Raw genomic sequence first — 15,787 nt, 5'->3', positions numbered from 1 at the left:
CAGCCTTATATGATAAAGCAAAGGGCAATGTGCAAAGTTTGGGAATCCAAACAGCATCCATCCAGATCTGTTTTTGTTACTACATTGTTGTTGGATCTAGTGTCATAGCTCATGAGGAAAGCCTAAACACCCAGGTGGATAACAGATTATATACCTGGTCATTACATAAATGCTCTGAAAGAGTGGAAGTAAATGATAATGAATATTAAATGATGCAAACACACTTATCCTATCGACAGTGCAAGGTGCAAAATTTAGTAATCAACCAAAATTCACTCTACTGAAGTCACTCCTGTACAGATTGGATATGATTGATTGCTATAGGTACTGCACATTATACTTGCATCCCTTGAAATGTCTTGTTGGATGGACATGTTAGGTGCTATCTAGCCGGTTACCTACAGTGCAAATACGGCCCAGCACCCATCTTTTTCTTTCTACAAATGTTGGCAAAAGAAACAGAACTAACTGTCATGACCCTCTGGGCCTTCAGCTCATGCTTGTTCCACCAGAGGAGACTGTTACTCTTTGGAAGAGGTTGAGGTAAGTGTATGTGTCTTTGACATGCAGCTAAATGTGCAATGGGCATGAAGAGAAAGTGACCAGATTTGCACAAAGTACATTGTACAGGGGACCATAGCTGCCTGTGTACATCATTCTATTATTTGATGTTTTAGTAATACATAAAGCTGGGCAGATTTTTCAACTAAATAAATATTTGAGATTTATTTCTAATTAAAATAAATGTATTGTCATTATAATTAGTAATGTCAGTAAAGCAGAAAAATCTTGCCAAATAATTTACCATGTCAGCCTGGCAAGATCAGGGTACCAGTATCAGAATTTCTACCTTCCAAAGCAAGTTGGCAACATCGGTTCCCACGTTTCTATCGTGACGTTTTAAATGTGTGAATGTTAGTATTTTCATAGCCCTGGTTCACATCAGTGCGACTTGCCATGCAACTTGACAGTTCAAAGTCACATGACAAGTTACACCCCATTTACGGCAATGGAGCAGTTGAAATCGATGCAACTCAAGTCGCAGCGACTTTAAAAAAGGTTCCTGCAGTATTTCTGTATGACTTCATTGTGACTGGCATTGATATCTGTTAAATTAATTAGTGCAGAATATCAGCAAGCTGCAATGAAATCGCACTGAATAGTCAGCTTTGAAGTCACGCTGAAGTGGTGCAACTTCCAAACCGTACTGGTCTGAACAGGGCTTACTGTGTAAAATACCCAAATTTAATGTGTAACGTGTGTGTGTGTGTGTGTATTTATATATGTTCACCGGACACTTTTAGGTTCAATTGCTTGGCAACACAAATTTCTATTCAGCCAAACACATGGCAGCAACTCACTGGAATTAGGCATCCGAGCATCTGAGCATTTAGGTGACTTTGAATGTGGAAAGGTTGTTGGTGCTAGACGGGCTGGTCTGAGTACTTCAAAAGCTGCTGATTTACTGGGATTTTCACGCACAACCATCTCTAGGGTTTACGGAGAATGGTCCGAAAAAGAGAAAATATCCAGTGAGTGGCAGTTGTGTGGACAAAAATGTCTTGTTAATGTCAGAGCATGGGCAGACTGGTTTGCGATGATAGAAAGGCAACAATAAATCTCTGAGGAATGTTTCCAACAAGCACGTTGTACCTAATAAAGTGGCCAGTGAGTGTGTGTATGTGTATATATATATATATATATGTATGTATTGCATTCAGAAAGTATTCAGACCCCCTTTACTTTTTCAATTTTGTTATGTTGCAGCCTGATACTACAGTAGTTAAAATTCATTTTATTTTCTCATTAATCTACACTCAATACCCCATAATGACAAAGCGAAAATGGAATTTTAGAAATGTCTGAATTTATTAAAAAGAGAAAAAATTTAAATATCACATTGGCACCAAGTATTCAGACCATTTGCAACAACACTTGATATTTAGTTCAGGTGCCTCCCATTTCTCGTGATTGTTGCTGAGATGTTTCTACACCTTGATTGGAGTCCATCTGTGGCAAAATAAATTGATCGGACATGATTTGGAAAGGCACACGTCTTCATAAAAGCCTCACAGCTGGCAATACATACTGTATCCGAGCAAAAGCCATAAGGTCAAAGGAACCGCCTGCAGAGTTCACAGACAGGATTATTGCAAGGCACCAATCTGGGGAAGGCTACAAAAAAATTCTGCACTGAAGGTCTCCAAGAGCACAGTGGCCTCCATAATTCTGAAATGGAAGAAGTTTGACACAACCAGGAGTCTTCCAAGAGCTGGTCGTCCGGCCAAACTGAGCAATCAGTTGAGAAGGCCTTTAGTAAGAGGGGTGACCAAGAACCCGATAGTCTGACTGAGCTCCAGAAACGATTAGTACGATATTAATGTTTTTATGAATTCAGTGTAATTTTGATACCGATGGGCCACCCCTAAACAACCATCACTTTCCTTTTTTTTTTTTTTTTTTTTGATGCTAGAGGCTTTCGTCTAGCCACTCTGTCATAAAGCCCAGATCGGTGGAGGGCTGCAGTGATGGTGGTCCTTCTGGAAATTTGTCTTATCTCCACACAGGATCTCTGGAGCCCTGTCAGTGTGACCATTGGGTTCTTGGAAACCCCTCTGACTAAAGCCCTCCACCCATAATTTCTCAATTTGGCCAGGCACCCAGTTCTTGGTTCCTGGCTATTCCATTTGAGAATTATGTAGGCCACTGTGCTCTTTAGGAACCTTCAGTGCAGCAGACTTTATTTGTAGCCTTCCCCAGATCTGTGCCTTTCAGTAATCCTGTCTGTGTGTAATGCAGGCAGTTTCTTTTACCTCATGGTTTTTGTTCTGATACAGTACATCAGTTTTCTGATACAGTATGCGTTGTCAGTTGTGAGGCCTTTTATAGAGAGGTGTGTGCCATTTTTCATATCATGTCCAATCAATTTTATTTACCACAGGTGGGCTCCAATCAAGGTTTAGAAACATCTCAGCAACAATCAAGAGAACAGGAGGCACCTGAGCTGAATTTCAAGTGTTTATGTAAAGGGTCTGAATACTTATGCAAATGTGATATTTTAGTTTTTTTCTTTTTAATAAATTCACACCCATTTTTTAAATTCTGTTTTTGCTTTGTCATTATGGGTACTGATTGTAGATTTAATGAGAAACAAATGAATTTAACCACTTCTGCACCGCCCTATAGCACAAATACTGCTACATCGCGGCACGGGTGTGCAATTGCATGTGTATATATACACGTGACTTTTCAGTTCCGGGTAGGGGGCATGCACCCCTTATCTGTGCCACCATTTGTGGATCACTGGGTCCCGGCCGGTGATTGCTCGCCAGCACCCGGTGATCGCTGAGTATCTCCGACGGGAGAGAGACTTGTGTATAAACAACACAGATCTCTCCCCTGTCAGCTCCTGCACACTGCTTTGTATGGCTCTGCACAACAGAGTGAAACAGCACACAGTTAACCTTTTGAACCAGTACAGCCATCCCGATCAGTGTGCTTACAGTGAAGACCACACCCCCCCGCTCCCCAGTAAAACACTCCCAGCACACAGTTAACCTTTGATTGCCCCTCACATTAACCCCTTCCTGCCCACTGCCATTAGTACAGTGTCAGTGCTTTTTATTAGCACTGATTACTGTATTGGTGCCACTGAGGATGTCAGTGACACCAAGTCAGTTCCCCTCAGTGTCAGAATGCCCGCTGTAGTTCTGCTACAAGTCACTAATCGCTGCTATTAGTAGTAAAAAAGTTTTTAAAAATTCCAGTATCCCACCATTTGTAAAAGCTATAACTTTCACATAAACCAATTAATTTACACATTTTGGGATTTTGTTTAGCAAAGACATGTCACAGAATACATTTTGGCCTAAATTTATGACGCAATTTGATTTTTTATATTTTTATTTTTTCTGGACATGTTTAATAGCAAAAAGTCAAAAATACTGTTTTTTTTTTTTCTCCAAATTGTCGTTTTTTTTTGTTTATAGCGCAAAAAAATAAAAACCACACAGGCAATCAAATACCATTGAAAGAAAGCTCTATTTGTGGGGAAAAAAAGGATGTAAATTTCATTTAGGTGCAGCATTGCATGACTGCAAGGGGGTCTGAAAACTTTCTGAATGCACTATATATTTTGGCATAGATATTGAAAATATGACTCATCATGCCAAACTATTAGTTAAGGATAGTGATCATATGAAGCCATTTATTATCACATACAGTCAGGTCCATAAATATTGGGACATCAACACAATTCTAACATTTTTGGCTCTATACACCACCACAATGGATTTGAAATGAAACGAACAAGATGTGCTTTAACTGCAAACTGTCGGCTTTAATATGAGGGTATTTACATCCAAATCAGGTGAACGGTGTAGGAATTACAACAGTTTGCATATGTGCCTCCCACTTGTTAAGGGACCAAAAGTAATGGGACAGAATAATAATCATAAATCAAACTTTCACTTTTTAATACTTGGTTGCAAATCCTTTGCAGTCAATTACAGCCTGAAGTCTGGAACGCATAGACATCACCAGACGCTGGGTTTCATCCCTGGTGATGCTCTGCCAGGCCTCTACTGCAACTGTCTTCAGTTCCTGCTTGTTTTTGGGGCATTTTCCCTTCAGTTTTGTCTTCAGCAAGCGAAATGCATGCTCAATCGGATTCAGGTCAGGTGATTGACTTGACCATTGCATAACATTCCACTTCTTTCCCTTAAAAAAACTCTTTGGTTGCTTTTGCAGTATGCTTTGGGTCATTGTCCATCTGCACTGTGAAGCGGCGTCCAATGAGTTGTGAAGCATTTGGCTGAATATGAGCAGATAATATTGCCCGAAACACTTCAGAATTCATCCTGCTGCTTTTGTCAGCAGTCACATCATCAATAAATACAAGAGAACCAGTTCTATTGGCAGCCATACATGCCCACGCCATGACACTACCACCACCATGCTTCACTGATGAGGTGGTATGCTTAGGATCATGAGCAGTTCCTTTCCTTCTCCATACTCTTCTCTTCCCATCACTCTGGTACAAGTTGATCTTGGTCTCATCTGTCCATATGATGTTGTTCCAGAACTGTGAAGGCTTTTTTAGATGTCGTTTGGCAAACTCTAATCTGGCCTTCCTGTTTTTGAGGCTCACCAATGGTTTACATGTTGTGGTGAACCCTCTGTATTCACTCTGGTGAAGTCTTCTCTTGATTGTTGACTTTGACACACATACACCTACCTCCTGGAGAGTGTTCTTGATCTGGCCAACTATTGTGAAGGGTGTTTTCTTCACCAGGGAAAGAATTCTTCGGTCATCCACCACAGTTGTTTTCCGTGGTCTTCCGGGTCTTTTGGTGTTTCTGAGCTCACTGGTGCGTTCCTTCTTTTTAAGAATGTTCCAAACAGTTGTTTTGGCCACGCCTAATGTTTTTGCTATCTCTCTGAAGGGTTTGTTTTGTTTTTTCAGCCTAATGATGGCTTGCTTCACTGATAGTGACAGCTCTTTGGATCTCATCTTGAGAGTTGACAGCAACAGATTCCAAATGCAAATAGCACACTTGAAATGAACTCTGGACCTTTTTATCTGCTCATTGTAATTGGGATAATGAGGGAATAACACACACCTGGCCATGGAACAGCAGAGAAGCCAATTGTCCCATTACTTTTGGTCCCTTAACAAGTGGGAGGCACATATGTAAATTGTTGTAATTCCTACACCATTCACCTGATTTGTAAATATCCTCAAATTAAAGCTGACAGTCTGCAGTTAAAGCACATCTTGTTTGTTTCATTTCAAATCCATTGTGGTGATGTATAGAGCCAAAAATGATAGAATTGTGTCGATGTCCCAATATATATGGACCTGACTGTATGTGTGTGTGTGTGTATATATATATATATATATATATATATATATATATATATATATATATATATATATATAGATATAGTATATAACAATCTAAAAGGACACCTTTTTGAAACGTATTCATTTATTTCCTACAAAAGGAAAACCATGTATAAGACAATTTCAAATACACTGTAAAAGCACTAAATATAAACAAAGCTAAAGTATATACTGTATTAGGAAATGGGCATAGAATTTCTAACAGAGGTATCTCTTCCTAAAGGTTCCCCATAATGCAAAAATATATAAAACATTTACAAAACATTATGCAAAGAAAAAAAAAAAAAGGCACAGCCGGTTATACTTTACAAAAGCTTAAGTGCATAACATAGATTTGTGGGAAGGAGCTGAGCCTTATATCCTTCATTTACACAATGTATAGATTGAGTTGGGTAAGATGATTGGGACAATTCATAACACTTTGGAAATACTGTATAAATCCTAGAACCGGTCAATGTTTTTTTATACTGCATCAGAATACTTAAGCATCTTAGGGTGGCATACATTTATTGGTCATTCCATCCAAAAGATTTGGTGGATGCTAGAACATTTTAGGCCTTGTGGACTGCAGTGGTGTGCTTAAAATGTTAATAAACCTGAAAATTGTATTTATGTCTGTCTTTTTAAAAGTATATACTAAACCTGTGCGCATATGTTTACCAACATAAAGTTTTTTTTCTTAGTAAATACCTGTTTGATCCTCGCTTCTCCATGGACTTTCCTTCTGTCAGTGGCAACAATATAGCAGCTAATCCTCTGGCTGCTATGTTGCCACTCTCATTGTGCATGCTCTGCCAGCTTCCCTGGTTCCCCATTCACTTTCTTATCTCCTCTGGAATCTACCCCATGACACTCTTTGTTGGGTTGAGGCACAGCTCCAGCAGGTTGATTGAAGGGTGCCTGCTCCATTGCTGCCTATCTTTAACCCTTCTCAGTCCACCGCTCTGCAACTTTCACCCTACCTCTTCCTCTTCCAACAGCAGCCGCTCATATGACACCAGTCTTTCTTACAGCTGTGCTCTCTTCTCCTTTCTGCCTGTAAGTTGCCGGCAAAAAGCCCAGCTCTGGACGGACTGCCTTGCCCCCACTACTAATGGTTGAGCAGAAGTTGAGGGGAGAGGGACAGTCACCATATGAACAGCAGCTGCAGGGAGAAGAAGAGATAGGAAAAGGTGAAATCGGCTGAGGAGGGACACAAATTGCTTAGGAGCCTATGTCAGGTTCCTGACAATGCCATCTGATCTGTGATCCTGCTCTTACAGCAGTTTTTCTTCTTTCTGCTTGCTCTGCTCCCTTTATCTCACAGTACAGCGCAAGCACTATACACAATTCACCGAACAGCAGTGTGAAGCAGCAAAAAGAGGTATTTTTATCATTTATTTCAATGTGAACAAAATACTCTCCCTTTCATTGTAAGATTTCCTGAAGATGCCACTAAGCTTGTTTAAATGACTTTAATGACCCTTAAAGTGTCCAGGTCCCCACATGTACCATGGTCATTATGAGGGTGTTATTCTGCTACATTTTTCATCTATTTTACATCAAGAGAATGCAATGGGAGCAAAAAAACACCTCTGAGTGAGTGGGCACACCTAAAACCCCAAGGTGGCTACGAACATGGTCTAAACCTATGGCACAGAGGAGATCTTGCTGCTCTGATCCCCAAGAGTTATAAAAAAAACTCAGACTATACCTGAATAATCACTTTTGGATGAACTTGCCTTTTAAACAATTATGCAACACCTCACTCAAGCCAAAACTTTTTTTTTTTAAAGTAAGGTTTTAAATACTGTCCCTTTCGAAAGGATTGCCCCTCAATTCCTGTACAAACACCTAGATAGGAATGTGTGGAACATTTGTCTGGGGTGTGACTTGAAAGGATCAGCTCACTTTGTGTAACATGTTACACCGGTGACAACAGCACCCCCCATGACAATAGGTGGAGGATTCTCTCCCAGAACCCGCTGCTACATGTTAAAAAACTGTGCACAGCCGCATTTATTAACCGCAATCTGTGAATGAATGAACTACAAGTCCTCCCTGCCACTGCAGCAGACAGCTTGTGGTTTGCAATGAACTGCAAGGGTACTGATTAGCGCCATCATAGTTCATTTACACTATCTGCCTGTACAGCGGTACGACCAAGGAACTGTCAGCTGTGTCTGCAGGAGCGGTCCACTGATCATGGGTGCAATGCATTGCAGCCTCTAGTGTAAAAAAAATAATAATAAATGCACATTTTTTACCTGCAAAATTGTGCATTTATTTATTTTTTTTTTTTAAATGAACTTAGCTTTTCATTTTTTTTTTCTGGGGCCAGGATATCCATGATGTGTGTCAAGATGAAGTGCAGCTAGGAACCATTGAAATTTGAACCTCAGCTTCTATATTTTACCCAAAAATGTATTCACTACTGTAGAATCAATTTTAGAGTATTTTTGACTGAAAATATGGAATTGATAAACTCGTGCAAATATCATGTGATATAAAAATTGCACCTACCATCTCTTTATTCTGTAGCACTCCTGCTTTCAGAAAGTGTTTTGGGGCCTAAAGCGCATTTGGTATGTGTGCTGAAAATGGGAAACAAATGGCTCTGGCGGAAGGGTTAAAGGGTTTTTTGCTGTTGATTTTGTGGGGTTTTTTTTTTCTACTAATTTTAACAGTTTCACTTTTCTTGAACCTAGTGCTATGACCACTTCGGATTAGATGCATTGCTTCCCTGCCCATCATCTTCTAAATAAAAATTGTGTTGAAGCCAACAAATTATGGCTCAATTTGTATTGATCCAATGAATCATTTTCAAGGACCTTTGTTGATCAGGGGCTGTGATTTATATTTTAGCATCCAAAATTCCACAGAGCATTAAAAAGCAGTTTGGGCAACAGTGTAACAAGCAGTCTGTCTTTGTTAGGCCTACACAGGGCCAAAGAACAGAACAGTAGGTGTAACACTTGTACACTGAAGGAGCGGACTGACCATTTGGAAAGTCGGGCACTGCCCGCGGGCCCGGGGTCAGTAGGGGGCCTCATGAGATGCCCCTGGTAACTTTTTCATAGGCTTTTTTGATTTTGGCCAAGGACACAGGGGCCCCATGATCCCCTATTGCCCGGGGGCCCCATGAGTTGTCAGTCCGCCCCTGGTACATTGCCAAGTATCACACAATGTATATATACCCACCTCAGGTAAACCGAATGAAAACAGGCTTTAGTTTTGAGCATCCAATTATCTGTAGGGTCAATGTATAAACAAGCCATGACCAGTACACCACATCCAGAACACTTTGTCCTTAAATGAGCATCTTTATAACCGGCCATATTTTTAAGTAAATTGGTCCCACTTAGCCCCACCTTATGAGGTATGTTTTCCTAAATATATCACAAGCACACCTTTTTCCAACTACACATAGCAACACAAATATCCCCAGGACAAAGAATCTGAGGGGAAAAAAAAGACAATGGTGTCTGCCAGTGCTTCACTGTGGAGCGTTCTGTGTTGTGATCAGTATCTTGGTGATTCCAGGCCAGTCCACCTCTAGAAAAAAAGTTATGTTTAATTACTAAATGAATTAACCAGTCAGTCCATAGGGCACTCAGACTTCATCAGGATTTTTGTGAGTTAGATGATAGCAGCACTGGAGATGATGCTCTGTCCAACCCTGGTAGCTGCATTGGCAGGTGACTGTTCAGCAGGTTTGGAAACTTGAAAGAAAACAAAAAATGTCATTATTTGGATAGTGCCCAGGTTCCCGCTACAAGTTAAAGAAGAACTTTACCCATAATAACTTGATAAAAAATGTTTTTTAATCAAGAAACATAAATTTCACATTAAGGGCTCCTGTACACTGCAGCTGCTAAACTCACGTTCAGGAGCTGTTCGGCGTTTTTTTCAGCAGCCCCTGAACTCTCCCTAATGTTTTCTTATGTGTCCATGTACACATCGTTGTTTACAGGCTGTTGAGTTTACAGTAATTTTTTTGAACACAACAAACTTGCGTTCAGGAGTAGATTTTACCGGCGTTTCAAACGCTTGTAAACGCGTTTAGCCGCATTTACAAGCGTTTGCGTTCAGAAGCGGTTTTTAACTGTTCCTTATCCAGATGCTGTCCAGAGCCTTTTTTCATCATCAGAAATGCATGCAAAGTGTTTTCCAGGTATTCAAATGGACCTAGTGCAGTCAGTTCCAGATTTTACGTGAAGGAAAAAATGGTAGAACGTGCTGCATTATGCTCATGATGGGATCCATAGTGAATACAACCAGAAAAGACAGGTCATCTCAACACATACTGCTCTCCCTGCTTCTGCTCTCTCAATTTCTCTCAAAATGTCTGATATAGTTAATTTTGTACTTTTTTCAGTGCATTCTGGGCATTTGGGAAGGTCTCCTGAGGTTATCTTTTAAAACCGCTTCTAAACGCAAAGGCATATAAACGCGATATGCGAACGCGACTAAACTGATGTTTTTTTAACCTACGTTTTCCAGCAGTCCGCTTCCATTGTTCAGAAGAGTTTTCCAAACGCCCTGTGTACATGAGCCCTTAATAATTATGCTACCATCATTAGTGTGTGCCGTAAATTGCCTCAAGCATTGCTCCTGTTTCTTCTTGCAGAAGGCTGCCATTTTGCTGAAGCCCAGAGCCCCTAAGCACCAGTAATTCTTTAGGCTGTCAGCAGATCAGCCTCTACTAATTCAGCACAGTGCCCAAAAATAGAGAGCAACTGAGCCTGTGAGACAATGGGGTTGATTTACTATGCACTTCAAGTGCAGGTGCTTTATATCCGAGGGAAAGGGCTGAAATGAGGCAAAGCTCTGCTGATTTCTTTCATCCAATCATGTGCAAGTAAAAATGCTGTTTTTATTTTTCTTGCATGTTCCCCTCTAGAGCAACTGCACTTTTAGTGCACTTACAATGCACAACCTATTTATCTTTTAATAAATCAACCCCAGTGTATTAGTGGATTTTAAACAGTATAGATGCTTACTTTTAATGTTTTACATAGCTATACCTACAAAAGTGGCCAGCCTGCAGTGATCTAGCAGGACTTATTTTTCTGACTAAAGTTCCAGTTTAGGTATTTAGTGCTTAAAGCGGAGTTCCACTCACGCTGTCAAAAAATGTCAGCAGCTACAAAAACTGTAGCTGCTGACTTTTAAAATACAGCCACTTACCTGTCCCGCGGTGTGTCCCCTGCAACCCGTTTCACCAGCCGTCCTTTATTCCAGGAGGCCGACATCTTCAGTGTGGGCACCCAGCTGTGATAGCTTGTGGCTTCACAGCCGGGTACCCACTGCGCATGTGCGAGTAGCGCTGCGCTTCATGAATGGTCCTGTAGTCTTCTGGTACCTGTCAAGTGTCCCACAAGACTACAGGGAGGGAGGACACCTGCTTCTGATCGCCTAGGCCAGTGGTTGGCAAGCCGCGGCTCGCGAGCCACATGCGGCTCTTTACACACTCTAATGCGGCTCTTCTGTGTGCCGGGCGCCCGCTCCCCTCCCTCCTCTCGGGCGGCCGCCCCAAAAGTCAGGACTCTGCAGCTAGCCCAGCAATGGGCAAACTACGGCCCGGCGGACATTTTAATCCGGCCCGCGGAGCGTGGCAAACATGGCTGTCAGGATGTAGGCGGGGCAGCGTGACAAACTCCTCTCCTCTCACAGTCCGCCCTGAAGACCGGAACGGCGCGGGAACACGGCGAGAGGAACGTGCTGAGCAAAGGTAAGTGAATTGACACAATATGGGGAATGAATTACTATATGGGGGATGTATTTTCAGTTTTAAAAATGTGGCTCTCAAAATAAATTTCAATCGTGGTTTTGGCGAGATTTGGCTCAGTTGAAAAAAAAGGTTGCCCACCACTGGCCTAGGCGATCGGACCGGAAGTGGGTGCGGGTACCTGCCAAATTCGGGTACCCGCTCCCCCACCCCCAAAGGTGCCAATCCTTAATGGGGAGCGGGGGAGCAGTCCTTAAAGCAGAACGTCAGGCCAGTGTCATAGGTTATAAACCAAAATATTCACTTTGTGAGCAATAAGCTATTTAAAGTCCATGCTGGGATAAAGTCTATCTTGGATTCTTGGAGTAAAGCGATTATAAGAAGAACTACAACAGACTCTAAAACCAGTAATCTCAATTACCTCTGTCCAAAAAATACACAAACGCACCAAAAGAGAACCTCTGTTACTATCTAAAAAGATTTTGGTAAATCCCTTATGTTACACTTGGATATTAGGCAGTGACTTGAAAAGCCTAAGGCTCCATGCACACTGGGTGTTTTGATAATACTGGTAGCGTTAGCTGTGTAAAGCCATGTTAAAAACATACATTTTTCAGCTGTTTTTAGCGTTTAGCCACTTTTTTCCGTGTTTGCATATTTTAGCATTTTTTTACACAAAAAAAACAAATTTTTGCTCAAATAAACCTCCCCAAAATGCTGGTTTGCTGCGTTTTACAGCATTTTACTGCATTTTTCAGCATTAGAGCGTTTTTACAGCTAAACAACTGCTCTAGAAACCCACTAGTTCTGATTTTTTTCCCAGCTGAAAAATGTCCCTGTCAAAAAATGTGATTAAAGCCTTTGTGTGCATGGATACATAGGATAACATGCTGGGGAGTTTACCGATTGTAGAAAAAACGTCAAAAGCCAAAAACAGCCACTGTAAAAACATCCAGTGTGTATGAGGACTTAAAGTTAATCATGCAAAGATAAAGAACAATGGCAATGTGGCAAAGTGGTTAATAAGCAATGTACCCTCATTTCGTTAAAGTTAGATCATCGATTGATGCAAAAGAGAATGGAGGGAATTTATCAAAACTGAAGCAGCCAGATTCTAGAATAGTTGTGCACGGCGACCAACCAGCTTCTATCTTTAGTTCAGTTTAGTTAAGTTTTGAAAATTAAAGGTAAAAGTTTCTTGGTTGCCACGCACGGCTGCTCCAGATTTAATCTATAAAATAAATTACATTATTGTGGTTGTAACTAAATTCCAAGGTTTTCATATACTCACCTGGAACAAAGTGTTAGGTCCTTGCAGCCTGGCAGGACTTAGTGGAGCTACAGGACTAAGACTGCTCCAGAAGTGGATGCTTGAAAGAAGAGGACTTGGGGTTAACAGTAACCCATTAGGTGTCTGTAGATTAAAACAAAAAGAGTGCAGTAATATACAAAACATGACATCAAAAGTCGTTAAATATCTATTGGTTCCACAATGTACCTCAACAGCAAAAAAAACGTATTTTAAAATGGAAAATGCTGTAGAGAAACAATCAAGCCTACAGAGCATTCCTGGTGTATGGTAACTTTGTGTGGATGTATGTATATATATATATATATATATATATATATATATATATGTGTGTGTATGTATGTATGTGTGTGTGTGTATATATAATATATATATATATATATATATATATATATGTGTGTGTGTATATACACACCCACACACATATACACAGTGCTCAGCATAAATGAGTACACCCCTTTTGAAAAGTAAGAATTTAATCAATATCTCAATGAACACAAGAACAATTTTTAAAATGTTACAAAACTGAGTTTTATAGAACATTTGTTTGGCTCATTACATGAGAGTAAGGTTACTAATACAACTTAGATTACAAAATCTTCAGTTTTACTCAAATTAGTTGATGCAAAAATGAATACACCCCACAAGAAAAACTACTCCATCTAGTATTTTGTATGACCTCCATGATGTGTAAGGACAGCACCAAGTCTTCTAGGCATGGAATGAACAAGTTGGCGACATATTACAACATCGATCCTTATCCATTTATTAAGAACAACCTCTTAGAACCTAGATGCTGCATGGAGAGCGATGGTCAACTTGTCTCTTCAGAATTCCCCATAGGTGTTTGACTGGGTTCAGATCAGGAGACATACTAGGCCACTGAATCACTTTCACCCTGTTCTTCTTCTTCAGAAATACAACAGTGGTCTTAGATGCGTGTTTTGGATCATTGCCATGTTGGAAAAGTGCACAACGATCAAGGGCACAGAGTGATGGTAGCATCTTCTATTTCAATATAGAGCATTTCAGCTGTGAATTCATGATACCATCAATGAAATGCAGCTCCCGACACCAGCAGCACTCATGTTCAACCCCACAGAAGGACACTGCCACCACCATGTTTCACTGTAGGCACCATGCATTTTTCTTTGTACTCCTCACCTCAGTTTTGAAGCCATCAGTTCCAAAAACATTTATCTTGGTCTCATCACTCTAGAGTACAGAGTCCCAGTAGTCATCTTCTTTTTCAGCATGGTCCCTGAAAAATTGTAGGCGGGCTTTTTTGTGCATGGGCTTTAGGAGAGGCTTCCTACCTTGATGACACCCATGCATGCCATTCCTCTGCAGTGTACTCTGTGTTGTGTCATAGGAAACAATCACCCCAGTTTGGCTTTCTACTTCTTTAGCTAACTGCAGTGAACTTGCATGGTGATTTTCTTCAACCCTTCTCACCAGAATACGCTTCTGTTGAGGTGTTCACTTCCTTGTACAGCCTGGATGCCTCTTTGAGATGGTTACTGTTCCATCTTTGTAAAATTTTCTATCACTTTTGCTGCAGTATTCTGACTAAGTAAAGCTTTGCTGATCTTCTTGCAGCCTTCACCTTTCTTGTGTAAAGAAATTATTTTCTGTCTCAGGTGACATTTTTCTTCCATGTGGCGCCATTGCTGACAGCATGAAATGGAAAGAGGTTTTCTTTGTTAAAAAATGCCCTTTTATAATCAGCTGTCTGCTGGATACCTGTTTAATGAATAATTAGGCTCACCTGTAGTTGAATTCTTGTTAATTAGGATTTTGATGTCTAAAATTTAGCTTTGCTCCTAAGACTTTCATTGGGGTGTATTCATTTTTGCAACATGGTTTTGAATGAATTTGTTGGGAAAAATAATTTTTTGTGTGTGCAAATTAACAAATGTTCTTTGCAATCAATGGCCCACATTTGTGGGAGTATTTTGTAGTATAGTGTCCCATAGAAAATAGTTGATTCTGAAAGGAAAGTAAGGTCTTCTGACAAATCTGTTGGGGTGTACTAATTTATGCTGAGCTCTGTGTGTGTATGTATATGTGTGTATGTGTGTGTATATATATATATATATATATATATATATATATACACACACACACACACACACACACACACACACACACACACACACACGTACCTTGCAAGCATTTGTATAGCAGACCTGTACAGTGGCTTTTGGAAACCAATGTGTTGTCAGTTTTCAAAATAATAAAGTAGAACTCTACGGGTCCAGTTTAGTTACCTCAAATTCTTAGTGTACTGTATCCAAGGTTGCTAAAAAAATCTATCTCAATTGTATACAATGGTCAGCTTTGACCTTTAGGCTCAGCTGCTTCTACAGTGATGATGGTGCTCAGCAACTCCAATCTGAAAACGTCTTGTATTCTTTTCTTTTTACAGAATACAAGGCTTTATCTGAATGGACAATTTGGAAATCCTGACATTCATCTTTGTACTTGCACATTTCAAACTAATATTGCTTCCATTTTGCATTTCCACTTATCCTCAAATATTTTCGGTCTACAAATACTTTTAAATGACCACATCATTCCTACAAGTCCCTTTGTGCTCTCCCTAGTACTTTGCTAGCTAAATCATCGCATATCGACATATGCCTTCTGTATCACCAGAACTATCAGAAGCATTCAAAGTGACCATAAACTGTTGTGCTACAGAACATTTTGAGTTTTACGAGTTGAAGTGGCCCAGTATAAAATCCCTGAAAGCGTTTTGGGGGCCCATGTATAATAGATGTGATCCCTGAACAAAAACATTTGAGAGCACTAGTTCATTTTAGGGTATCTTCTCTTTTTTTCCTGACCAAGCCATGTTTTT

The 15,787-nt window shown here is 40.4% G+C and overlaps 1 protein-coding gene across 2 annotated transcripts in view; it reads right to left on the bottom strand.

The window, feature by feature from the left end:
- The window catches only part of ELK3 (ETS transcription factor ELK3), a 176,998-nt gene that overhangs the window by 108,457 nt on the left and 52,754 nt on the right, over positions 1-15,787 (bottom strand). Inside the window, exons 4-5 of one of the 2 annotated variants that reach the window (XR_016305816.1) lie at positions 12,907-13,029; positions 7,737-9,606 (exon numbers count right to left, since the gene is read on the bottom strand). Coding sequence is in view for 1 of the 2 variants with exons in the window: in XM_089651906.1 (XP_089508032.1) it covers positions 9,508-9,606; positions 12,907-13,029 (222 nt within the window). In the remaining variant the exon portion in view is untranslated. Of the gene's footprint in view, positions 1-5,972; positions 9,607-12,906; positions 13,030-15,787 lie in introns of those variants that run through there. The other variant, XM_089651906.1, reaches the window with a different exon arrangement.

This window comes from Staurois parvus, unplaced genomic scaffold (genome assembly GCF_062004578.1).
Source record: "Staurois parvus isolate SC_StPar_1 unplaced genomic scaffold, SC_StPar_1.0 ptg000025l, whole genome shotgun sequence".
NCBI classification, from domain to species: Eukaryota; Metazoa; Chordata; class Amphibia; order Anura; family Ranidae; genus Staurois; species Staurois parvus.
The sequence above is the reverse complement of the archived record's forward strand: the minus strand, read 5'-3'. Positions and strand labels throughout refer to the sequence as shown.